The sequence below is a fragment of the Euleptes europaea genome, chromosome 19 (assembly GCF_029931775.1).
Source record: "Euleptes europaea isolate rEulEur1 chromosome 19, rEulEur1.hap1, whole genome shotgun sequence".
Lineage (NCBI taxonomy): Eukaryota > Metazoa > Chordata > Lepidosauria > Squamata > Sphaerodactylidae > Euleptes > Euleptes europaea.
Window position 1 is genome coordinate 6290879 of NC_079330.1, and position 26360 is coordinate 6317238.

The 26360-nt window shown below is 50.1% G+C and overlaps 2 protein-coding genes across 2 annotated transcripts in view; both read right to left on the minus strand.

Annotated features, from left to right (window-relative positions):
- ACAP3 (ArfGAP with coiled-coil, ankyrin repeat and PH domains 3) overlaps nucleotides 1-26360 on the minus strand; it is a 121004-nt gene that overhangs the window by 52420 nt on the left and 42224 nt on the right. The window contains exons 2-4 of the mRNA XM_056864841.1: nucleotides 10630-10687; nucleotides 6683-6802; nucleotides 4193-4246 (exon numbers count right to left, since the gene is read on the minus strand). Of these exons, the coding sequence (XP_056720819.1) occupies nucleotides 4193-4246; nucleotides 6683-6802; nucleotides 10630-10687 (232 nt within the window). The remainder of the gene's footprint in view (nucleotides 1-4192; nucleotides 4247-6682; nucleotides 6803-10629; nucleotides 10688-26360) is intronic.
- INTS11 (integrator complex subunit 11) overlaps nucleotides 4583-26360 on the minus strand; it is a 130497-nt gene continuing 108719 nt past the window's right edge. The window contains exon 18 of the mRNA XM_056864839.1: nucleotides 4583-4593. The gene's annotated coding sequence lies outside the window, so the exon portion shown is untranslated. The remainder of the gene's footprint in view (nucleotides 4594-26360) is intronic.

A 26360-nucleotide genomic window follows, 5' to 3' on the forward strand; every position in this document is an offset into this window, starting at 1 on the left:
GCTGGTCGCAACCGCCTGACTCCATCCCTTTTTGTACAGGCACAATCCAAGATGTTCACCCACGCAAAAGAAACGGGACGGCGGAAGAGGCGCTAAAAATAACTCTCCCTCTTCCCTCTCCCCCCACCATGTTTGCTGCCGCCCAGCAAAGACCCGTTAGAGTCAATCTGCAGACGGTCCCTGGAGAAGGATCTTCGTGCTTGACAGCGCAGGGCTCTTACACGGTGCGGCGCGCCCTTGGGAGCGAGCTTTTCCGAACCAAAGATTCTGATGTGTGTAGAGACAGAAGCGAGTGCTTTCACGGCAGTGCCGGATGCGAGTTCAGCGGCAGGGCACGTCCGCTGCTGGCAAGACGTCCCAGGTTCAAGCTCCAGTTAACAGGAACGAGGGTGACGGAGGTCCCTGCCCATAGAATGTGTAGATTCAGTCCAGTAGCACTTTAAAGACTTTGGTCCTTTATGCATGGTCGCTTTAACCTCCTTTACTCCCTGTTTCAGCCAGGATCAAATTTTTCAGTATGCACGCTATCTCATTCCTTGGCAGCTCGACGCTGTTTCGACGCAAAAACGAACCCGGCTTTTCTCATTCCTCTTCTGGCCCGAATTAAACCGTTCACCCTGGCTCATTCCGGAGTCACAGAACGTGCATACTGCACTAGGGGGAAACACAGAAGATTGGCTTCTCTCACAGCCAATCACGAAGCAGTGTGCAAAGAGGCGGGGATTCAAGTGCTCTTTCTGAGCAAAAGAAAGGCTTTTTAAAAGCGAGGGTTGGATTTCTTAAACCCCCATTTTTTCAGGTAGCTCCGTTTTTTGGGTTTATTTATTTTATTTTATTTTATTGGTTCTTAAAATGCTTTTTTATGCTGCAGTTGGGTTTGGGAGGAAGGGAATCTTCTCTCACGGTAAGCCAATTACAGAGCAGCATTTAAAGGGGTGGGACTCGATTTGAACCTGGGAGACTGCTTTTCTGTATTCGTGGCTCGATTCGCACACAGTCTTGTCCCTGATCATTCAAGCCAATGCATACAGTTTCCCCCAACCCAGGTTAATTTAATGTGCAATGAACCCAGGTCCAAGCAGGGAGATCCAGCCCATGCATAAAAGATCTTTGAGCGTTGACCCTTTAATCTTCGACTCTCAAAAGCGTATACCCTGAAAAACTCCGTCTCTACGGTGCTGCTGGACTCGAATCGAGCTCATCTACTGCAGACCAACGCGGCTACCTTCTGCAACGATCCAGATAGAATGGAGTCCCGTCAGGGAAAAGGCTGAGCTGAAACCCGTTCTCCCTGAGATGCTAGCTTTCTTCACACAAGGAACAGGTTTATGGAGAGCATTCGATCGTGCGAGACCCATCCCGATGAAGAATGACCACGCTGGTAAGAGCTACGTCTCTGTGAAGGGAAATAAACTGCACCTCTCTTTCAGTACAGGCCCGGCCACACTGTGTCAAGAGCGGAGGAGGGGCAGATTGTGTCCCCACCTGCAGAATTTCTCCACGACAGTGAATGTTCGTCATTCATTGGTCAGCAAGAACGGGACCCTGCCCAGCCCCCTCTTCCTTGGATAGACCTGAGCTAGGCTCTATTCCTCGGTCACATGCAACTGTGACCGCAGCTTTTAATACACACGCCGGCCGCTTGTAGCTGTTCAAGGACCTCCGTTGACAATTTTTACATGTTTTAGAGTTGCAGATGAAGCCAAGGAGAATAAGGGAGCCAGCGTGGTGTAGCGGTTAAGAGCAGTGGTTTGGAGCGATGGGATCTGATCTGGAGAACCAGGTTTGATTCCCCACTGATGAACTGGGTTGGTTTCCCCACTCCTACACACGAAGCCAGCTGGGTGACCTTGGGCTAGTCACAGCTCTCTTAGAGCTCTCTCAGCTCCACCTACCTCACTGTTGTGGGAAGGGGAAGGTGATTGATTCTTCCTTAAGTGGTAGAGAAAGTCAGCATATAAAAACCAACTCTTCTCCTCCTCCTCCTCCTCTTCTTCTTCCTCTTCCTCTTCTTCCTCTTTTTCTTCCTCAAAGATTGAAAATCCAAGACTGGGTGTCCTGTTTTTCCTTGACCTTTCAGAGTGGTGGGGAAGGAAATGTTCTAGACCCTCCTCATGGTCATTGATTTTATGCAGGGGGACCCTCAGCATTTAACAGCCCGCCAGGGATCTCCTGTGCTTGACTGAAAATGTCAAATGAGGGTGAGAAACGTGCCTTGTCATTCCTGATCTGCCAGCACTAAAAACAAAAATCTTCCCTTTCCCTCCCCAAGAAAGCTGCAACTGTGCTTAGCTGTCCGCCCCCTCTGTCTGGAGGCGTCTGGCCACAGTCGAGATTCCTCATCTGAGAGATAACTCAGCAGCTTCTGCGGAACAGCCGTAAGAAGGGCAAGAGTCCCTAGAGGGGGTGGTCCAAAGTCACAGCCGATATTCGAAAAAGCGAGCGTTGCTTTATCATCCCTTCTTGCTCATAACTGTAAAAATGATGACCGAACTCTGCAGTAGCAACAGCAGAACTATGCAAGCGGATTGCGACGGGCGTAGTAATGCACAGAAAGGGTCGTCAAGTCGCAGCTGACTTATGGAGACGCCGGAGGGTTTTTAAGGCAAGAGATGAACAGAGGTGGTTTGCCATTGCCTGCCTCTCCGGAGCAACCCTGGACTTCCTTGGTGGTCTCCCATCCAAAGACTAACCAGGGCTGACCCTGCTTAGCTTCCGAGATCGGATGAGATCGGGCTAGCCTGGGCCATCCAGGTCAGGGCAGAGACAAACAGAAGTGGTTTGCCATTGCCTGCCTCGGTGTAGCAACCCTGGACTCCCTTGGTGGTCCCACAGTCAAGACGACTGCAGCAGCATTGTCCTGCCTGTATTCCAAAGCACCTCATATCATAGACCTGCTCCTCTGATCCTGGAGAGAATAGGTGTGCATCATGACTAGTATCCATTTTGACTAGTAGCCACGAATAGCCCTCTCCTCCATGAACATGCCACTCCCCTCTTCAAGCCTTCCAAGCTGGCAACCTACCTCACAGGGTGGTTGTTGTGAGAAAATGAGGAGGGGAAAACAATGTTCGAAGCTGGTCCAAATCCCCTTTGGGGAGAAAAGTGGGATCTAAATGCAAAATGCAAATGAATTCTGAGGCCACCTAGAAAGTTTCCAGCAGAAGCAAACAGGCTGGGTAGAAATAAAGTACTTAAACAAACAAATAAATTGATGCTGACAACCTGGGTGGGGCCACTGCTGGGAGAGAAGCGTGTGCCTTGCATTTTCTCCAGAGGAACTGATCTCTGTAGAATGGAGGTCAGGTATAATCCGGCAGATTTCCTGTCCCCACCTGGAGGTTGGCAGACCCAGTAGCTGAGATAGACAATAGGAGACAGTCCCCTAGGGTGTTTGGCTGGCCCCTGTCACAGAGACGACCCCTGGACTATACGGATTTTGGGCTGTTCGGGCAAAGTAGCTCTCAAGATCTGGTAACATTGGGTGTGCAATTTGAAGGGATGGTATCGCTTTGCTCTGCTCTGGTTAGACCTCACCTAGAGTACTGTGTTCAGTTTTGGGCACCGCAATTTAAGAAGGATGTAGACAAGGTGGAACGTGTCCAGAGGAGGGCAACAAAGATGGTGAGGGGTATGGAGACCAAGTCCTGTGAGGAAAGCTTGAAGGAGCTGAGTATGTTTAGCCTGCAGAGGAGAAGACTGAGAGGGGATATGATAACCATCTTCAAGTACTTGAAGGGCTGTCATAAAGAGGAGGGTGCCGAATTGTTTTCTCTTGCCCCAGAAGGTCAGACCAGAACCAACGGGTTGAAATTCAATCAAAAGAGTTTCCGTCTAGACATTACGAAGAATTTTCTAACAGTTAGTGGTTCCTCAGTGGAACAGGCTTCCTTGGGAGGTGGTAAGCTCTCCTTCCCTGGAGGTTAGATGGTCATCTGTCAGCAATGCTGATTCTATGACCTTAGGCTGATCATGAGAGGGAGGCCATCTAGGCCATCTTCTGGGCATGGGGTAGGGTCCACTGGGTGTGTGTGTGGGGGTGGGTGGGAGGTAGTTGTGAATTTCCTGAATTGTGCAGAGGGTTGGACTAGATGACCCTGGTGGTCCCTTCCAACTCTATGATTCTATGAAAACCTCTGCGTTCCGGTGTAGCCAAAAGCAGTCGAAAAGCCTTGCAGAAGGGGGTGCTCACCATGTGGTAGTTAACCATCTCCTGGAGGCTGTCTCCAAACTTCTCCAGGCATTCCTGCGGATGGAAGAGAGGAAAGACTCAGTCAGAAAGACGAACAAGCGGTGGAGCCAAACCTACACTGTCAAGCCCCAATCCGGCCAGACCAGCTTTTTGAGAAAAAGAGTTCACTCCTTGATACCCATCTTGCCTGTCGAGGAAAGACACTACAAAAGATGTGAAGTCAACCAACCCCTGGAGTAAAGGGGCAGAGCTGAGCATGGGTAGCAGACACCTGAGTTCACATCCTAGCTGGCCATGAAGCTCACTGAGTTGGCTCTTCACTTTCCAGCTAATCTACCTCACAGGGCTGTTGTGAGAACACCACCAGATACACAGCCCTGGGTTCGTCCGCAGAAGGGCGGGTAATAATGCTGTAATTGAAAGGGGCTAATTGTAAGGAAGGGTGGGAGCATTTCTAAATGAGCCAGTGAGAGGAGGAGGAGGAGGAGAAGAAGAAGAAGAAGAAGAAGAAGAAGAAGAAGAAGAGTTGGTTTTTATATGCCGATTTTCTCTACCACTTATGGAAGAATCAAACCGGCTTACAATCACCTTCCCTTCCCCTCCCGACAACAGACACCTTGTGAGGTAGGTGGGGATGGGAGAGCTCTAAGAGAGCTGTGACTAGCCCAAGGTCACCCAGCTGGCTTCATGTGGAGGAGTGGGGAAACTAACCCAGTTCTCCCGATTAGAGTCTGCCACTCCTGTGGAGGAGTGAGGAATCAAACCCAGCTCTCCAGATCAGAGTCCACCGCTCCAAACCACCACTCTTAACCACTACACCCTGCTGGCTCTCTAAGAGAACGAGCTGATTCAGAAAGACATTTGCTCAAAGCTCAACCACAAATTCAGCCGGTGGCCTTAGGCGAACCACTCTCTCTCTCTCTCATCCTCAGTTTTCCCCATCTGCAGTATGGGGATAGTGATATTCTAGGCCTACCTTACAAGGCTGACTTAAAAGGTGACTGCGATAATGTGCGTGGGACACTTGAACGCTCTGTAAAGACGCTAGGTGTTATTATGAAAAGACGCTGAGCCCCTTTGCGCAAGCCTTCTTCAGACCGAGGGGAGTACGGCATGTTCCAAAAAGAACATGATGCTTCGGCACATCAGTGAACATGTAGCTCTGGTTCTTCGAACCACTGCTCTGAAAGCCCCCTCTCGCTCCCTGCCCCAATGCTTCTTCTGCCAGTGTGGTGTAGTGGTTAAGAGTGGTGGTTTGGAGCGGTGGACTCTAATCTGGAGAACCGGGTTCGATTCCCCATGCCTCTACAGGAGCGGTGGAGGCTAATCTGGTGAACTGGATTTGTTTCCCCCTCCTACACATGAAGCCAGCTGGGTGAACTTGGGCTAGTCACAGCTCTCTTAGAGCTCTCTCAGCCCCACCTACCTCACAGGGTGTCTGTTGTGGGGAGGGGAAGGGAAGGTGATTGTAAGCCGGTTGGATTCTTCCTTAAATGGTAGAGAAAGTCGGCATATAAAAACCAACCCTTCTTCTTCTTCTCCTTCCACCCGCCTCCCCTCCCTCTCCGAGGGTTTATCCTCCCTTCCCAAATAAACGGATGCCTGCTGACCTACTTCAGACGCATCATCTCTGCTTTCTGGCTTTTCAGAAACAACACGATTCCTCGAGGCATCGAGCTCCTCGGATATTTTTAGCTAGCGAGGGATCCTCGCTCTGTGCTTAGCCAGAACTACCAGATCCACGCTGTTTTGGAAACAGCCGCAATCATAAGAGAACGAGGGATTTGCGAAAGAGACGTTTATGCTGTTTTTCATGCAGCAGGCCGGATCATTTGCATACATTTGAATGTCCAATTCAGTGCCTTTATGTATACGTTTCATCTGGATAACAGAATCGTAGGGGTACATATGAATGTAGACATAAGCCTAATAGTCGTATTATTTTTTAAAGAATAGCCCTATTTGGTCAGTGAGGAGGTTTTCACACATTCCCCACACCCTCTGCTTTGTACTGCACCACCTCGAAATCTTTTATCAGTATTACGACTACTTATTTCCCACCCACCCCCCGGGGAAAGATTCCCACGTCCCCTCTGCTACTAACCCCCCAGAACTGACTGAAAGACAAGAATAGCTTTGAAATTCAGAGTAAGATCTGGGAGAACCAGGTTCGAATCACAGAATCATTTAATAGAATCTATGATTCTATGAAATTCCAAGAGTGTCAGGCTAAGATCTCGGAGAACCAGGTTCGAATCCCCATTCTACCACGGAAACTCACTGGGTGACCTTGGCCCAGTCACACACTCTTAGCCTAACCTACCGCACAGGGTCGTTGTGAGGAGGAAACGGAATAGAAGAGAACAAAGTAAGCTGCTTTGAGTCCCCCTTGGGGGGAAAAGGGGGGTATAAACAGAGCCGATAAAGTAGGCTCTGCACATGCTCAGGGGTACTACTTGTTTCGATGCTGCGAGCCCTGCCAGAGCTTACCGAGATCATTTCGTCTTTCTTGCATTGCTGGGAGAGGTCCCGGACTCCGCCGACAAAATGCTTGTTTGTGATGATGTAGGCCTTGCCGGCATCTATCATATTGCTGCATAGCTTCACCAGCTGAGAGAGAAGAGAGACGAGAAATCAGACAGAAACAGGCACAGCGATAACACACCACAACCCAGATCAAGGTACTTCACTTGTCCGCTGGGGTACAATTCAGATCTATGGGGATAAAGTGCATTGGACTAAGTTGGGGGGAGACGAGGGTTGCCAGCTCCAGGTTGGGAAACACCTGGAGGTTTTGGGGGTGGAGCCTGAGGAGGGAGGGGTTTGGGGAGGGGAAAGACTTCAATGCCATAGAGCCCAATTGCCAAAGCGGCCCTTTTCTCCAAAGGAACTGATCTCTGTCACCGGGAGATCAGTTGCAATAGCGGGAGATCTCTAGCTAGTACCTGGAGGTTGGCTTCACCCCCAAATATCCAAGAATTTTTCAACTCAGAGCTGGCACCCCTAGGCTGTACTTGCATGGTCAGGGATGGTTCTTGGCGGTTCCCCTGTCTGTCTGACCTCTGTGTTGCTCCTTCCGTCGGTATAGGTGGATATTTCCTATGACCGACGCCAATTTGGATAATAATTTTGAAAGCGTGGGCTTGGTTCTTGATGCAGGCCCCCATCCCCTTTCTCCCAAGCGTGTGGCAAGCAAAAGCTCACTGCTTGTTCCTTCTCGCGCATAAGCATTGCGGTGTGTGTGTGTGTGTGAAGGAGAAACCGCCACGTTGCAGAGCGAGGCTCCTTCCAGAGGCTCGTTCCAAACCCCACTGGTGTACATCTGGGTGCCAGATGTGACCGGGAGCTGCATCTGGAACCAGACGCAACAGCGCAGGTCTGCTTGCCAGCATCCCCTCTCGCCTTGCCAGATTATGGGAACAAGAAGAGCACGGGACGCAAACATCTGTGTTCAGGGCCTCGTATGTTCCCAGCTCTGCCTTGGAACGCTTTTCAGTCTTTGGGGCAAAAGGCCATTTATGCATGGAAGGTTTTGCTTTGGATTTGCCACTGCCTAGATGCACCTTTTCCCCATCTGAATTCTCAAAACTCTGCATGGGGGATTTATTCTTGAATTTAGAGTAGGGTTGCCAACCTCCAGGTGGTGGCAGGAGATCTCCTGCTATTACAACTGGTCTCCAGCCGATAGAAATCAGTTCCCCTGGAGAAAATGGCCGCTTTGGCAATTGGACTCTATGGCACTGAAGTCCCTCCCCTCCCCAAACCATGCCCTCCTCAGGCTCCACCCCAAAAACTTCCCGCTGGAGGAGAAGAGGGACCTAGCAACCTTATCTCCATGGCCTGGAGATCAGTTGCAATTCTGGGAGATCTCCAGATCCCACCTGGAGGTTGGCGACCCTGGTCCAGCCCAGGGGAGGTTTGTGTGGGTTTGCCTTCCCAGGGGCATCTCTTTGGCCACCGTGGGAAATCAGGTGCCACACAGGGACAACTCTTTGAACTGATCCAGCCGGGCTCTTCTTCTGTCCTGAAGGAAGACGAACGTTGGCCTCAGGAAGCCCAGCGTTAAAAGGTATGCGTGGACGCACAGCTGGGGATATGATCTTTGGCATCTGGACAGGGACAGCGGCCTGGAAACAGCTGCTGGCGCAGCCCGTGGCTGCCAAAAGCCAAGCCCAGCCTCCCAGCCTCAAGAGAGCGGAAAAAGGAAAGCAATTGCAGGCCTGGAATTTGCTGTCACGAGCTGCCCATTATGGAATATGGGAGGACGGTGGCGGCCACAGCTGGATCACATGAACACATGAAGCTCCCTTATACTGAATCAGCTCCTTGGTCCATCAAAGTCAGTATTGTCTACTCAGACCAGCAGCAGCTCTCCAGGGTCTCAGGCAGGGGTCTTTCCCATCACCTACCTGCCTAGTCCCTTTAACTGGAGATGCTGGGGATTGAACCTGGGACCTTCTGCATACCAAGCAGATGCTCTACCACTGAGCCATAGCCCTTATTCAAAAAATGTCTTTTAATCAACGAATCTATGAACACATGAAGCTGCCTTATACTGAATCAGCCCCTTGGTCCATCAGTCAGTATTGTCTATTCAGACCGGCAGCAGCTCTCCAGGGTCTCAGGCAGAGGTCTTTCCAACTGTGAACAGCCAGAAACATCCCTAAGCATTTTATCTGCTCACATGAAGCAGATGCTCTACCACTGAGCCACAGCCCCTCCCCGCTTTCCTCATAGGACAGTTGCTCTAGCCCCCTGATCCTTTTGGTTGCTCTTTTCTGCACCTTCTTATGGTAACCCAGTAGGGTTTTCAAGGCAAGAGACAAGCGGAGGTAGTTTGCCATGGCCTGCCTCGGCACAGTGACCCTGGTATTCCTTGATGGTCTCCCATCCACGTACTAACCAGGACCGACCCTGCTTAGCTTCTGAGATCTGACGAGATCGGGCTAGCCTGGGCCATCCACTCTGCATTCACTGATTGAGAGGGGCTGTGGCTCGGTGGTAGAGCATCTGCTTGGTCCCAGGTTCAATCCCAGGCATCTCCAGTTAAAAGGATTAGGCAAGTAGGTGATGTGTAAGACATTTTTGGTGAAGGGCTCAGTGGTAGAGCATCTGCTTGGCATGCAGAAGGTCCCAGGTTCAATCCCCAGCATCTCCAGTTAAAGGAACCAGGCAAGAAGATGATGTGAAAGACCCCTGCCTGTGACCCTGGAGAGGCACTGCTGATGTGAGTAGACAATACTGACTTTGATGCACCAAGGGTCTGATTCAGTAGAAGGCAGCTTCATGTCTTCATGTGAGCAGATAAAATGCTTAGGGATGTTTCTGGCTGTCCACAGTTGGAAACACAAGTATCTTGGTCTGTCCCAGGGAGGCAAATCCTGTCTTAACGCAAAAGCAGAGGGCAGCGGCTGCATTTTGTTATTCAGGTATCTCTACTGTTTCCATTTCTGCACAACTATGCAGATGTAAATTTTAGAACCTAAAGCCATTTTGAAAAAAGGTTTCTAGCACCCCAAATACGAAAGGAAAACAAATAAGTTGAGGGAGTCTCTAAAACACAAATCACAAAAAAACTGCGAAAAAGCTGGAACACACATCTCTCCTTTCCTTTATCCCTTAAAACCTCCTCGATTCATAAATCTTGAGCAGCATAGTTCTAAATTATGGATAAACCATAAATTATGAAAAGCAAATGTTGTTTAGTTTATTTTAATTTGCTTTCTAATGCTCCCAGCCCTGCCTCTACGGAGTTCAACGTGCTTACGTGGTCCCTCTCCAAAATTTTACTTTGACAACAACCCTGTGAAGTTGATTAGGTTGAGAGAGAAGAAGAAGAGTTGGTTTTTATATACCAATTTTCTCTACCTTTTAAGGAGAATCAAACCGGTTTACAATCTCCTTCCCTTCCTCTGCCCACAACAGACACCTTGTGGGACTGCTGGTGCATAGATTCCCATCAAGAAAGTGTGGGTCCAGCCAGCAACGAAAAAAGGTAAAGGTCCCCTGTGCAAGCACCGAGTCATTTCTGACCCATGGGGTGACGTCATATCCTTACGTTTCCATGGCAGACTTTGTTTATGGGGTGGTTTGCAGTTGCCTTCCCCAGTGGTCTTCCCTTTACCCCCAGCAAGCTGGGTACTCATTTTCCCGACCTCGGAAGGCTGGAAGGCTGAGTCAACCTTGAGCCGGCTACCTGAAACCGACTTCCACCGGGATCGAACTCAGGTCGTGAGCAGAGCTTGGGCTGCAGTACTGCGGCTGACAGCTCTGCACCACGGGGCTCTTCAGCCAGCAACGAACCTCAGGTAAAACTCCCATGCGTCAATGACCTTAGCGCGCGAGGCTCTTCCTGCCTCAGGGTAGGGCTGGCCCTGGGTCTCGAAAGGATTAAAAGCCTCTTTCCCACCGGCTCACACACCATGTTCTTCTCTTACCTTGTCAAGCTTGGCTTCTATTTCCACAACATCTGTTTCCACCTCATCTATCGTCGCCCTGGAAGGAAAGGAAAAGAGGAGGCATCCTGAGGAGCTGGAAAGCGATACTAGGCTGATCTGAGGGGGGGGACGGGTAACTTCGAGGTTTGGGGCCAAAATATGGTTGCCAAATCTGGGTTCGGAAATTCCTGGCGATTTGGGGGTGGAGTCTGGGAATAGGGATGCAGGCCTCCAGGTGGGACCTGGGGATCTTCTGGAATTGCAGCTCAATCTCCAGACTATGGAGATAAATTCGCCTGGAGAAAAGGGATGCTTTGGGGAGGTGGACTCTGTGGCATTGTACCCCACAAAGGTCCCTGCCCTCCCCAGGCTCAATCCCCAAATCTCCAGGAGTTTCCCAAACTGGATCTGGAAACCCTACCTCCCATCTCCCACCGGTGGTCAGGGGGGACCTAGCAACCTTGCATGAAAAAGGTAGGGTTTGGGGAGGGGAGGGAACTCAGCAGGCTAGAATGCCGTAGAGTCCACCCTTCAAGGCAGCCGTTTTCTCCAGGGAAACTGATCTTGATAGTTTGGAGGTGAGCTGTCATTCCAGGAGATCTCCAGGCCCCACCTGGGGGTTGGCAACCCTATGGAGTCAGCAGGGACCATCAAAGGCTATCAGGCACAACCCCTCCTACTACCAAATGTTATGAAAAGGAGGAGGAGGAAGAGGAGGAGGAGGAGGAGGAGAAGAGTTGGTTTTTATATGTCGACTTTCTCTACCACTTAAGGAAGAATCAAACTGGCTTACAATCCCTTCCCCTCCCCACAACAGACACCCTGTGAGGTAGGTGAGGCTGAGAGAGCTCTAAGAGAACTGTGACTAGCCCAAGGTCACCCAGCTGGCTTCATGTGGAGGAGTGGGGAAACCAACCCGGTTCACGAGATTAGCGTCAGCTGCTCATGTGGAGGAGTGGGGAACCTCTCCAGATTAGAGTCCACCGCTGCAAACCACCGCTCTTAACCACTACACCACACGCCGCATTTAATGCATCGGCTCCCCACACCTCAGTCCACAGACTCCACCCCGCATTACTTAAAAACCAAGCGGAAAAGCAACAGCCCACATTAACTTTAGAACAGGGGTGTCGAACTCAGTTGTTACGAGGGGTGGATATGACATAAATGTCACTTGGTCAGGCCGGGCCATGCCAGCCCAGATCAAGAGTGCCTTGGCTGGCTTGCAGGCCAGATAAGAGCTCTCAAGGGGCTGGATCTGGCCCGCAGGCCTTATGTTTGACACCTCTGCTTTAGAACTAGGGTTGCCAGGTCCCTCTTCGCCACCGGCGGGAGGTTTTTGGGGCAGAGTCAGAGGAGGGCGGGGTTCGGGGAGGGGAGGGACTTCAGTGCCATAGAGTCCAATTGCCAAAACGGCCATTTTCTCCAGGGGAACTGATCTCTGTATGCTGGAGATCAGTTGAAATAGCAGGGAGGAGATCTCCAGCTAGTACCTGGAAGTTGGCAACCCTGATGGTCTGGGGGCGAAACACCGGATGAGAGGAATCATTGGCCCGATAAAGGAAACCAGGACTTTGAAGAGAAGACCATTCCTAGGTGAAACCTACTCTGCTCTGGAAATACAGTCATCCAGAAGCCACTTCCAGGCGATCATTCCTGTGGTAGACCTAGATAGCGACTCCTTTAATCAGAAACAGAAGACAAGATTTGGGGCTGCGACGGAAGGTGTGGGTGGACAGGAATGAGAGAGGAAAGCCGAGTGATTGCCTAAAGAAGTCTGCTTGTATTAGGGCTATATCACTTTGGACTGCTGGTGGAGGGACCCATAACTGAATGTTCTTCAACACCTATCCCTACCTCCCCTCACACACAAAAACTAGCATGTCAAGATTATAGGCTAGATTTCTCAATGCGGGGGGATGGCTTTTGTACAGAGGAGCATTCAATTGCGTGAGCCCCCCCCATCTGAAGCGATACAACCCAGATGCTGCAGCTAGAAGGTCTTGGAGGATAAACGGAGGCACCAGAAGATGGCTAAGAAGGACAGAAAAGGCCCCTGGAGGCTACAGGGAATTCATCGGTCTAAATGGGCATGCTCCACAAGGTGGCAAAGATGGGTATCTGCCACAGCCCCAAGACCAAAAACTGGATGGCGAGGCGGGAATGGAATTAATAGAACAAGGACAGAAATGGCAGAGGAGGAAGCCCTTTAAAAATATCCGGAACCGGATCACAGCGTTGACAACCAGGGCTGGTTCAAAGCATTTTGTCACCTCAGGCAAGGTGCTCTTCTCCTCAAGGTAGAAGAAGAAGAAGAGTTGGTTTTTATACCCTGGTTTTCTCTACTTTTAAGGAGTCTCAAACCGGCTTACAATCACCTTCCCTCCCTCTCCCCACAACAGACACCCTGTGAGGTAGGTGGGGCGGAGAGAGCTCTAAGAGAACTGTGACTGGCCCAAAGTCACCCAGCTGGCTTCATGTATAGGAGTGGGAAAACCAACCCAGTTCTCCAGATTAGAGTCCACGGCTCCTAACCACTACTGGTAGAGAAAGTCGGCATATAAAAGCCAACTTCTTCTTCCTACTACTGATAGTTATGGAAAACATTAACCAGCCGCCTTTCCGCTTTTGGAAAAGGACTCAAGGCTGGCAAAGAAAAGACAATACATTTTGAAATGCATTTAAAACGGTGAACATGACGTCACAGAGTTTGAAACCAGGGCAAGGACTTCATAAGAAGACCTGACGTTGTCAAGAGAAGTCTTTTTTGTTGATGACAAAAGTCCTGTGGTTACGGGGCTCATTCCAGGGGAAGGTAGAATAACAGAATCATAGGCTATTTATTCATGGTAATTTGCAGCACGTTCCAGGCAGAATTGCCCCGCATGTTTTTTTGAATTTTACATGCTGAACCGCTTTGGCGCATACCTGCTTCGCATTACTAAAGAGCCCGCTTAACGCAATCTTTGGTGTTTGCCTCGAAGAATCCTCCTCAAAGAACCATGCAAAACAACAGCGGCGCATTAGCTATGCACATGCTAATGACTATGCTAACAGGAACAAAGGAGGAGGCGAGCGGTGGGGGTGGAATTTCTCCTTTTGCGTCGGGGACCGTGAATAGGCATTTTTAAAGTTGCATTTAAAAAAAAAGCTTTGAGTGAGCATCAAAATTCACCATGAATAAATGGCCATAGAGTTGAAAGGGGCCATAGAGGCCATCTAGTCCAACCCCTGCTCAATCAGTCTAGAGCAGGGCTTCTTAAACTTTTCCCACTCGCGACCCCTTTTCGCCCGAGAAATTTTTACACGACCCCGGGTATATAGGTACATAAAATAGGTATACAAATCAAACATTTACTGATAACAAATCATAAAGAAACCTTTTACTGTTGCCAAATTTTTTGCGACCCCCCACATTTTTTGTGACCCCATATGGGGTTGTGGACCACAGTTTAAGAAGCTTTGGTCTAGAGCAGTGGTTCCCAAAGTGGGTAATACCACCCCTGGGGGGTGAGATTACCTAGGGGGACACTAAGAGGCAAGGGGGCAGCAGGGGGGCACTAGAGGTGGGCCCCCTTCAACTGTGTTGTTCACTAATTTGCAATTGATCAAGCTATGGCACCATGCTGGCAAATTGGGTGGAAACAATCAGAATTTTCTTCCAGACTTTGAAGAGCTGGTACCACTGGATCAAGTTCATCAGTTTTGTTGAATAAATTTCAACTAAAAAGTTTTAATTTGATTTTGAATAGACGTGCAATTAACTGTCACTGTTTTGAAATTGCATTGTTATTATCTTCTTTAGTGAGTCATGCAAGCCCCTATTTTGAATGATGCTTTTTATAGGATAGGGAAGGGGGCGCTGGGGTTGAGTTTGTGGAACCAAGGGGATGGTGGCCCGAAAAGTTTGGGAACCACTGGTCTAGAGCATCCCTGACAAGTGTTTGTCCAGCCGCCGCTCAAAGACTGCCAGCATCAAAGATGGCCCTTCAAAGATGGAGGGCAATTCATCCCTCCATGGCAATCCAACCCTACTGTGGCACAATAGGTGACGGGGTTCTTGACCAAAGCCCCTTGTCTACATTTATATTGCGTACATACCTTGCTTTGTTTTTATATGCAATTTATACACAACACCAATAATTTATATGGATGATCACATATCACATGGATTAGTTTTAGGTTAAAATCAAGTCCTGTAGCACCTTAGAAACAAACAAGATTTTTGTGGGATAAGCTTTTGAGAGTCAAAGCTCCCTTTTTTCTCAAAAGCTTACACACCAAAAAATCTCGCTGAGGTCTCTGAGGTGCCACTGGACTCGATTCTAGCTCTTCTACTACAGACCAAAACGGTCTGAAACAAACAAAATTGGAAAACATGTTCATTTTAAGTGGGAAATTCCGCGCAAGGAAACATAAGACAGTACAACGATAAAGGAACATGGTTTCAATTCGCGCAAGTGACAAGCAAAATCAGAACATGAATTCTCCAGTAAAAAAGACTAGGGGTGAGAAAAAAACAAAACCAACTCTAGATTTCAGGGATCTAGCCGGGAAAATGCAGGACAGAATTTCATGATAAGGGAACCCACAGATCTCTGTGGTGGCTTCCACATAGTTCTAGACAAATCTTTTTAGCGGTTAACTTGCAGCAATCAAGTTGGGACTGTAAGCTGTTAATCAGACCCGTGCCTGGAAAGTAAAAGAAGAATCCATAACAAAGAGACAGATAGGCAGACAGACGGTAGAAGACATTTCCAATAGGCCGGTATTATTTGGGAGCATAAAAAAATTAGTGGGTTATTGACCAAATCAAGCCTGAACTGACCCTAGAAGCTAAAATGACTAAACGGAGGCTATCATACTTTGGCCACCTTATGAGAAGACAAGAGTCACTGGAAAAGACAATCATGCTAGGAAAAGTTGAGGGTGGTAGGAAAAGAGGGATACCCAACAAGGGAGGGATTGACTCTATAAAGGAAACCACAGCCCTCAGTCTGCAAGATCTGAGCAAGGCTATCAAAGATAGGACGTTTTGGAGGACATTGATCCATAGGGTTGCCATGAGTCGGAAGCGACTTGACGGCACTTAACACGCACACAAGAATTAGTTGTACCTTAAACAGGAGAACCTGTGCCCCATCTGATACAGCTAAGACGTTTCCAACATGGGTCCTTGTTTTGTAATCCAACTGGGTCAGAACCCTGGAGATGCCCCCTGGTTTCCCATAAAGAAGGCGCAAAGCTGGTCTCGAAGATCTACAGTCTCTCCTCGAGCTTGGAAACTCATCTCCAGTCTGGCTAGCATAACCTGCCTCGGGAAAGAAGACGGTGACATCCCGCAAACTCTCGTGAAGATGAATCAGACGCTTGACTAGCATGCCCTTCGGAGGCAACCTCAGCATCAACCGTCAGACAGAGCCACGTGAAGGTGTGTGGTCGCTCCGCCCTCACCTCGCACGTTGTTTGGCAAACGTTTCCGCAACCTCGCCTTCCAGGGTTGCCAAGCTAGAGAACGCAGTTACATAATCCTCTCCGAGAAACTGTGGTGATAATGATAGCGGGAACCAACGTGCTCCAGGAGTTGTGGCATGGAGAGAAGCAGTTCTGGGGAACGCCACGCAAAACATGCAAACCAAGGGTAGAAACCATTTTGAGGTCAGCTGCAGCAAGAGCCACAAGGCGTGGAGTAACTTATTGCATAATCTGGGTGCGTGAGCTCTCCTTTGCCGAAAGGGTTAAAGAAGAGGATGGACAGCCATCTTCGGGGGATGCTCTTAGCCTTGCCAAATGGCCAGTTTTCCACTGGTATAACCAGTTTTTCCTCCTCATGGCCAGGCACCAGATGAGGGTTCATTTAATATAATGGAGGGTACAGGTTGGCTTTCAACTCTTTGGCGTTTTTAAAGGAATTTACTGTGCAGCGCCATTAAGACATGAATATTTCGCTCAATGTCTTATTCGATCTTTGTGCTGAAAATGACTGCTCTTGTTTCTCACGCTTAGTGGGCATCCCCATTGTTTGTCCTTCAATTCCCTCATAGTGTTCTGGGTTTTTCACCTACACAGTGATAGGAATTTATTCGCCAACCCAGCATAGGAGCCGCAGGAGAGCCAGTGTGGTGTAGTGGTTAAGAGTGGTGGTTAGGAGCGGTGCTCTAATCTGGTGAGCCTAGGGTTGCCAGGTCCCCCTCTCCTCCGACGGGAGCTTTTGGGGCAGGAGAGCAGCGCGCCCGCGCACACGTTTGCCCGCTGACCCTCAGGTGGTCGGCGGGCAGAGGGGCAAATTACTGGGGGTTTGCCCGGCACCACCGTGCACCTGGCAACCCTAGGTGAACCGGGTTTGATTCCCCACTCCTCCACATGAACAGCAGTCTCTAATCTGGTGAACTGGGTTGGTTTCCCCGCTCCTCCACATGAAGCCAGCTGGGTGACCTTGGGCTAGTCACAGTTCTCTTAGAGTTCACTCAACCCCACCTACCTCACGGGTTGTCTGTTGTGGGGAGGGGAAGGCGATTGTAAACCGGTTTGATTCTTCCTTAAGTGGTAGAGAGAGTCAGCATACAAAAACCAACTCTTCTTCTTGAACACATGAAGCTGCCTTCTACTGAATCAGACCCTGGGTATATCAAACTCAGTATCGTCTATTCAGACCCGCAGCAGCTCCCCGGGTTCTCAGGCTGAAGTCTTTCACATTACCTATTTGCCTAGTCCCTTTAACTGGAGATGCCGGGGATTGAACCTGGGACCTTCTGCATGCCAAGCAGATGCTCTATCACTGAGCCACAGCCCTTCTTGAAGTCAGAAGTTGACTAGCGGACTCCTGTCCTGGGTTCGACCCTGCAAACACTCTGTGATCCATTCGTATGTACTCTGACATGTCCGCCTCGCTGATCCTGGACGTCTCCAAATCATGTTTTCTAACCATGTAGGCTAGCACACGTTGGCTTGGCTTCCTTTCAAACCAGAATTCCCTTTGGCCGAGCGCGCCTCTCCTTCCACGTCTGGTTTCCTTTAGCAGGAGGCCTGTCATTTCAAGAGTGAGACGTTCCGTCTCCCCTCGACGGAGGCGCGGCGTCGACGCGCCACATCCGTCCGCCCTCCAACCGGCGAGAGCGCTCAGCTCCCTGGTCACGGGAGCGCGGCAGCGTTTTGGGGCTCCCCGCCGGGAAAAACGGTCCTCGCACCAGAACAAATCGACTTCCTGACAAGTTAGTCAAACATCAGAAATGACTGGAAGGCCCTGAGTTATTAATCACCGTTCTGGCTTATATAAGGAAGAAGGAGAGATCTGGTTTCATTCAACGAGCGCGGGACAAAAACCAAACTATGGAAGCCGCTCGAGTGGTCCGGGTGAACGCAGCTGGGCCCTGTTCATTCCCACAAGACGAACGGGATTGTTCACTGACATACAGAGAAAAATGAGAAATCCTATCAGCTGAGTGCTTCGGATGCTGCGGTACACAGCCCCCGTCTCTCTTCTCGGATCTCGTGTTTCCCAGCACACCCTTAAGTGGTTAATGTAAGAGAAAAGAAGATGTGTCTTGCAGGATCAGGCCGGAGTTCTGTCTGGTCCCGGATTCTGTTTCCAACCGAAATCAGCCAAAAGTATTTCTGAGTTTCAGATGGAGGGCAACTCGAAAGCCTTCCCCTCTTGTTTACTGCCAGTGTCCGAAAATTCAGAGGTAGACTGCCTTTGTACATGGAGTCTCCATTTACTCGTCATGGTCAGTAGATCTCAATAGGATCACCAGATTGGCATCTGCCGCTCATGTGGAGGAGTGGGGAATCAAACCCGGTTCTCCAGACCAGAATCCACCGCTTCACGGCACCGTTGGCAAGGCCCCGCGGACAAAATAGAATAATGACAGAGCTTCCCTTCGGGGTAAATTCTTTCTCCCTATTTTCATTCCGCCGGCTTGGCGGCCGCGTGGGCTCCAAAGGCCACCTTTTCTCTCTGCCCATCCAAATCCGAAGTTTCCACTCGGTTTCATCTCAGCAGCGAGAGCTGGAGACGGAGGCATGGAGAAAACATGTGAACAGGGGGAAAGCGGGGAAAGGGGGAGAGGGAGGGCCAGTTCTTTTTTTCTTTAATTTTTCGGGCCAAATTGCAGGCCTCGGCTGCGTGGGAGGCGCCGCAGTGAGCTGGCGCTTCCGAGCTCCCCGGCTGCCACCGGCTGAGAGCATCTGGAAAGCACGGCCCGCTTTTCACGGCGGCCAGAAGGAGGGCGTTTTCCTCCTGACATCTCCACGCCTCGCGTTCATTTGCATCGTGCAAATCTAGTTCTGAACATCTATTTTCACTGGGATGTTCTGCATGGTGGGAAGGGAAAACAACACTGCTGGGGTTAGGGTGGCCAACCTCCAGGTGGTGGCTGGAGATCTCCCGCTATTACAACCGGCCTTCAGCGGATAGAGATCCGTTCGCCTGGAGAAAATGGCCGCTTTGGCAATTGGACTCTGTGGAGAAGGGTGGGGTATAAGGGTGCTGGAGAGCCAGCATGGTGTAGTGGTTAAGAGCGGTGGTTTGGAGTGGTGGACTCTGATCAAGAGAACCGGGTTTGATCCCCCACTCCCCCACATGAGCGGCAGACGCTAATCTGATGAACCAGGTTGGTTTCCCCACTCCTACACATGAAGCCAACTGGGTGCCCTTGGGCTAGTCACAGCTCTCTTAGAGCTCCTCAGCCCCACCTACCTCACAGGGAGTCCGTTGTGGGGAGGGGAAGGGAAGGTGATTGTAAGGCTATTCTTCCTTAAGTGGTAGAGAAAGGGGGCATATAAAAACCAACTCTTCTCCTCCTCCTCCTCATCATCATTTTATCTGAACTGAGGCCGGCCTGCCACTTCCACCATTGATCATTGGGTGCCTCCCCCCCCCCCTCACAGGAGTTGCATGTTGCAAGCGGATTCAGAGAAACTGTCCCAGGCTTGGATCCAGGCAGTCCAAGTTAGCATAGCTTCTGCATACAGAGAAAGTCCCAACAGCTGCTAGACTGAGGTGGGGTCACAAATAAAGTAAAAGGAGGAACATTGAATGAAGGTTCCACCCGCAATCTGAACAGGTGAGCATCTGCTTGGCAGAAGGTCCGAGGTTCAATCCCCGGCATCTCCAGTTAAAGGGACTAGGCAAGCAGGTGATGGGAAAGACCCTCTGCCTGAGACCCTGGAGAGCCATGGAGAGGGGCTGTGGCTCAGTGGTAGAGTATCTGCTTGGCATGCAGAAGGTCCCAGGCTCAATCCCCAGCATCTCCACTTATAGGGACTAGGCAAGTAGGTGATGGGAAAGACCTCTGCCTGAGACTCTGGAGAGCCTCTGTCGGTCTGAGTAGACGATACTGACTTTGATGGACCAAGGGTCTGATTCAGTAGAAGGCAGCTTCATGTGAGGCAGTTCGACTACTGAGGCAGTGTGGTTACGCCCCAGGGTCGGAGAACGGCTTTCTCCCACCCCCCCACTCCCTTTCTTGCGGTGGCTAGCTTCTCCCTCTTGATAGCCAAACGCTCAGAAAAGCGACGTGGTAGGGTGTGGCCCTCTCCCCGACCCGCCGAGCACCCACGCTTCTCCCCAACGGGATCGCACACCACAGGACGCGCTGACTCTGGACAAGTTGGGTATGATCCCCGCTCTCCTGGCAGGGCACTAATGAGGCGGGAATGAGCGAAGCTGGCATCTGACAAGATGGCTCTTGACAGGAAGCGGCTCCAAATTGCAGGGTCAGCCTCTTCCCCCTCCCCGATCAACAAGCATCGCTGGAGACGGAAAGGAAGGCTCAGAATAAAGCATAATGTCAGAATCTATTATCAGAGGCATGCATAGGCCACACAGTCCACATTCTGCACCCGGAAAAGCTGAATCAGTGGTTTCCCTCGCACCAACATGCGTGCATTTTGCATAATTTATCCTGTGATTTTACTTTTTTTGCATAATGTATGCTGCGATTGCTACTCCAAAGAGTGTCAAAGGTATCAGATGTGGCATCAAGCAACTTCAGGGGTGGGGGAACAGCCAAGCACACGACTCGGATGCCGGACGAGAGCCAGCGTGGTGTAGCGGTTAAGAGCGGCGGACTCCGATCTGGGGGACTGGGTCCAATTCCCCGCTCCTCCACATGAGCAGCGGACTCATGAGCACCTGGTTGGCCACTGTGTGAACAGACTGCTGGACTTGATGGGCCTTGGTCTGATCCAGCAGGGCCTTTCTTATGTTCTTATGTTGTTATGACTCTAATCTGGTGGACCAAGTTGGTTTCTCCACTGCTCCACATGAAGCCTGCTGGGTGACCTTGGGCTAGTCACAGTTCTCTCCGAACTCTCTCAGCCTCACCTACATCACAGGGTGTCTGTTGCGGGGAAGGGAAGGTGATTGTAAGCTGGCTTGAGGCTCCTTAAAAGGGTAGGGGAAATGGGCATATAAAAACCAACTCTTCTTCTTCTAAAGGTCTTAGGTTTGCTTCCAGTCGAATGCATCTCAGGTGGAATAGCTGGGGGAAACTCCATTTGAGGAGAGAGTGGAACATGTCTGTTGTGGAGAGGGGAAGGAGATTGTAAGCCGGTTTGATTCTTCCTTAAGTGGTAGAGCAAGTCGGCATATAAAAACCAACTCTTCTTCTTCTTGTTCTTCAATGGCCTGACTCGGTTTGAGGCAACTTCGTAAGTCCATACCTGCTGCAGAAACCCAGTGCGCTGAAGAGCATGTTGATTCATGCACGGCAGCAGCCAGGCCTCAAAGCCTGCCCTGTTGACCTGTGGGAACCGAGCCCGTGACCTGGAACACACCCAGCCGCTCCTGGGAAATCGGTTGTGATCTCATCCAAGAATCCCTGGTAAGCTTCAGAAGAAACACAGGCTGAGCTGTCTTATGCCAAGTCGAATCATTAGTCTATCTGATCTCTGAGCGGCGGGATCTCTCCTGGGTTTTTCCTATCAGCTGCAGCGTTGAGTTCCTTTTAACTGGAGATGCCATGGACTGATCCCAGGGTGGTGGCTGCATCACCAGCACTGTTAGGGTTGCCAACCTCCAGGTGGGGTCTGCAGATCTCCTGGAAATGCAACTGATCTCCAGGCTACAGAGACCAGTTCCCCAGGAGAAAACGGTAGCTTTGGAGAGTGGTCTGAGACCCCACAGAGGTACCCCGCCCTCCTCAGGCTCGCCCCCCAAATCTCCAGGAATTTCCCACCCCAGAGTTGGCAACCTATCTGCGATTACTTCCCCCTTTGAAGCTAGGGTTGCCAGGTCCCTCTTTGCCACTGGCGGGCGGGAGGTTTTTGGGGCGGAACCTGAGGCGGGTTTTGGGAAGGGGAGGGACTTCAATGCCATAGAGTCCAAATGCCAAAGCGGCCATTTCCTCCAGGGGAACTGCTCTCTATCGGCCGGAGATCAGTTGTAATTGCAGGAGATCTCCAGCTAGTACCTGGAGGTTGGCAAGGCTATTTGAAGCTGAAGCTTCTCTGAAAGCCACCCATCCGCCCTACCCCTTGGGCACGTTCCGCAGCCTGACTCAGGCCGAAGTTATCCTAGAGCGATGCTGGTGGCCATCAGGAAGGGATCATAAAGTCCCGGGAAGCCTCGAGTGCGGTTGCTCCGCGGCGCGCAGCCAGAAAGCCAAGGGCTTGACTCAGCCCCCAGGGATCCCGAAGGGCCCGGTTTCTCATCCCCAGACAGCACTGGAGGATGCTGACATCTCCTGGCTCAACGCCCTGCCTGCTTCCAAACCCCTGCCTGCTGTTCCTTTTCATGTGCTTCCAGGCCTGGGGCTATTTCCATCCTGAAAAGGCGGGTGGGAGATCCAGTCTCCGAGCTCCGTGTGTTGGGGGGATGTTTTGCAAAGGAGAGGTGTTTGGTTTTTTGGCAGGGCTCGGGAAAGGGTTAATTCTGACCTAGCCACCCTTAAGTCCCGTAACCTGTTTTCGATGCCAGTGAGGGTTGCCAGCGACCTGGGGGAAGGCGTTCCGCCCCTTTAATAGAGCGGGGAATGGGCAGGTGAAGCTTGTCATGGCAAGGAGAGTAAATAACATCACCTGGTAAATAACAGCTCATCGAGCCTCTATTAAAGGGGCAGGACATTTTTTTGTTCTCCCTCCATGTCGCTGGCAACCTTAACACTATTTGTGCCACAGGAAGTAACGATGACAAGTCTCCATACCATAGCCATGACAGCGAAGTGGAACCTCCATCTCCAGAGGCAGTATACTGCTGAATACTAATTTCCGAGTGAGACCTTACCCTGCCTTTAAGCTTCCTGGGGTCATCTACAGCAAAGCTTCTTAAACTGTGAGTGGCGGCCCCATAGGGGGTTGCATAACTGTGATAAGGTTTATTGTTTGTGGCCGAAGGCCGTCACAATCTATCATACAAATCATTAAAATAACATAAAATAACATTGAAATAACTTTAAAACAGCATAACTGAATGTGGGGGTTGCGAAAAATTTGGCAACAGTTAAATTTCTTTACAATTTATTATCAGTAAATATTTGATTTGTATACCTATTTTATGTATCTATATTCCTGGGGTTGCGTAAAATATTTTCGGGTGGAAAGGGATTGCGAGTGGAAAAAGTTGAAGAAGCCCTGATCTATAGAAAGCAGAATTCTGGACTAGATAGACCTTTGGTCTGATCCAGCAGAATTTTTTTCTTCTTAAATAATCTTACCTTCTTACATTCACAGTCCGTACATTTGCAATCCTTACCACTACTTTCTTGGGAGGAAACTTTGTGTTCAGCTACAAACTATTTATTTACCAACCCCCAACGCCCCCAAAAAACCCATGTGTAAGATCCAGGGAAAAACTCAGAAAGGAAAACAAGTAACAAAAAAGTGGATGTTTTGAGAGGCCGTGGTCATGTTCTAATTAAGGACGAGATAAATTCATAACAGGCAGGTCAACCAGCAGCTTGGAACTAGGATGGTGAAGGATGGATCCTCCATGTTCAGAGGCAGTCTAGACTCACAGTCTAGAACGGGATGCTACGATGAGCACGGACGGTATAGGAAAGCCACTGTACTCTTCCCAGTGACACGTGCCTGTCCACTGTCGGAAACAGGATGCTGGGCTAGAAGGACCCAGCAAAGCAATCCTAAGGCTCCATCTAGATTTGCCAGGTCCGTTCGCCACCGGTGGGAGGTTTTTGGGGCGGGGCCTGAGGAGGGCGGGGTTTGGAGAGGGGAGGGACTTCAGTGCCATAGAATCCAATTGCCAAAGCGGCCCTTTTCTCCAGGGGAACTGATCTCTATCGGCTGGAGATCGGTCGTAATAGCAGGAGATCTCCAGCTAGTACCTGGAAGTTGGCAACCCTAGCTCCTTCAGAGATGATGCATGCATGCTTCGGAGGGGTTCCTTGCAGAGCAAATTAAAGGTTCCTTCAGGGGCCTGTCTCCAGGAAGCCGCCCGCCCGCCCCATCTTCACCCTCCTCCCCCGCCTTCCTTTGCCATCTCTTTCTCCCATCCCGCGAGGAAACAGCACCATGGCAACGTCTCCATGGCAACTGTCTCCATGATCACCGGATCCAGCGATGGCTGGCGACATCCGCTCTGATGGCTTTCAGTGGGCCCTCGGTTTTTTTTGTGCGGCCTTTCAAAGATGGCGCCCGGCCAGGCACGGTGGGCTTGGCAACGGTGGGGAGGAGTTGCAGGGAACCGGGGTAACGGTCTTGGGGGGAAATGAAATTGCAAATGGTGCTTGCTTTTTTTTTTTAATAGCCAAGCCTTCTGTGGCCAGGGGGAAAAGAACTGCTTCACCGTGCTCCAAGCCCCACAGCCCCCAAGTATTATTTTGCATTGGGCTACAGATGGCCCAGGCTAGCCTGATCTCGCCAGATCTCAGAAGCTAAGCAGGGCCAGCCCTGGTTAGTATTTGGATGGGAGACCACCGAGGAAGACCAGGGTTGCTGTGCAGAGGAAGGCACCGGCAAACCACCTCTGTTAGCCTCTTGCCATGAAAACCCCCAAAAAGGGGTCGCCATAAGTCGGCTGCGACTTGATGGCACTTTACACACACACACACACACACACACACAGAGGAGTTTGGTCGCTGGTGGGCCAAAGTACACGGGGAGGGTTGCCAGGTCCCCCTTTGCCACCGGCAGGAGGTTTTTGGGGTGGAGCCTGAGGAGGGCGGGATTTGGGGAGTGAAGGGACTTCAATGCCATAGAGTCCAATGGCCAAAGTGGCCATTTTCTCCAGGGGAACTGATCTCCATTGGAAAGTCCACAAGAGATACAAGGACTATTTACGAGAGGAAATATATGGACTTTATTGTCGAAGGCTTTCACGGTCAGAGTTCATTGGTTCTTGTAGGTTATCCGGGCTGTGTACCAAGGTTACACAGCCCGGATAACCTACAAGAACCAATATATGGACTTTGTTCTTTAGATCCCATTCGAATATTTGTGTAATGAACTGTACTTACTTACCTCTTACTTACCTCTTATGTCATACTTGAGTACATTACTGGATTTATATTTGTATTCTAAGTGTTTAGCCCAGTTGTTAATTACATGTTATTACAAATTGGAGATTCTGATTTACTGCACGCTTTGTGAGCCATAACTGCGGTTCATTGGTTGAATGTCTATGCGCAGCAGGCTAATTCTCTTTGTTAAATACCACCTGGCAGTTGGCAACCCTATACATTCTAGCATTCTAGATATATGACTCTGACCCTAAAAAGAGCTATGAGGAGGAGGATTGAGCCATGACTCTGGGAAAAGGGGGGGGGGGTAACTCTTCTCCAGCCCCGCTGTTGCTCCAAGTTACAAGCCCCTCCAAGAAGAAGAAGAAGAGTTGGTTTTTATTTGCCAACTTTCTCTACCTTTTAAGGAGAACCAAACCGGCTTACAACCGCCTTCCTTTCCTCTCCCCACAACAGGCACCTTGCGAGGTAGGTGGGGCTGAGAGAGTTCGGAGAGAACTGTGACCAGCCCAAGGTCCCCCAGCTGGCTTCATGTGTAGGAGTGGGGAAACCGACCCGGTTCACCAGATGAGGGGAGCTCAGCCACGTAATTCTCCTGTATGCGCAAACCAGATGTTAGAGTTCAGTCCTATGCATCCTTTTAAACACAGTGGTCCATACTGGGGAAAAAACATGCATGGGATTGGAATATTAACAGGGATATGTGGTTTAAGTGAATTTCGTAACTTTTTGGTTTTGGAGTAGGTTTCCAATTTTTTGGAACCAAGAGGGCAACCGAAGCCGTCAACTGGCTTCCATTATAAACAAAAATACTGTCTTGCAGGATTTGACTCAAGAGTCATTCTGTATCACATCTCAGCCAGCCTAGTGCTTCTAGGGGGCTCCAAAGCTGGGCAGCCATCTCTGTTTGTCTTCATTGGCTGGTGCTCCAAGATATACTGCCTCTGATCCTGGCGGTTCCATTTTATTAGCAAGGCCAGTAGCCACTGATAAAAGAGCATGTCTACCTGTTGCAATCCGGCCCCTTCCTCCCAAGGAGCTTAGGGCAGCTTATGTGCTTTTGTGCTCCTCCATTTTGTCTTCACAACAACCTTGCGAGGTCAGTTAGGCAGAGCGACTGGCCATTTAACCTTCATGGCTGCGTATGGATTTGAATGTGAGTAGCCCCAGCCCTAGCCCAACACTAACCACTACCCATGCTGCCATTTGCTATGTCCCCCCTTCCCAACATGAAATACAAGAATCTCTCGCCAGTTAATACTGACCCAGTTTATCTCTGCTTTTCATGTTTAATATTCGCAAATACACAGTATT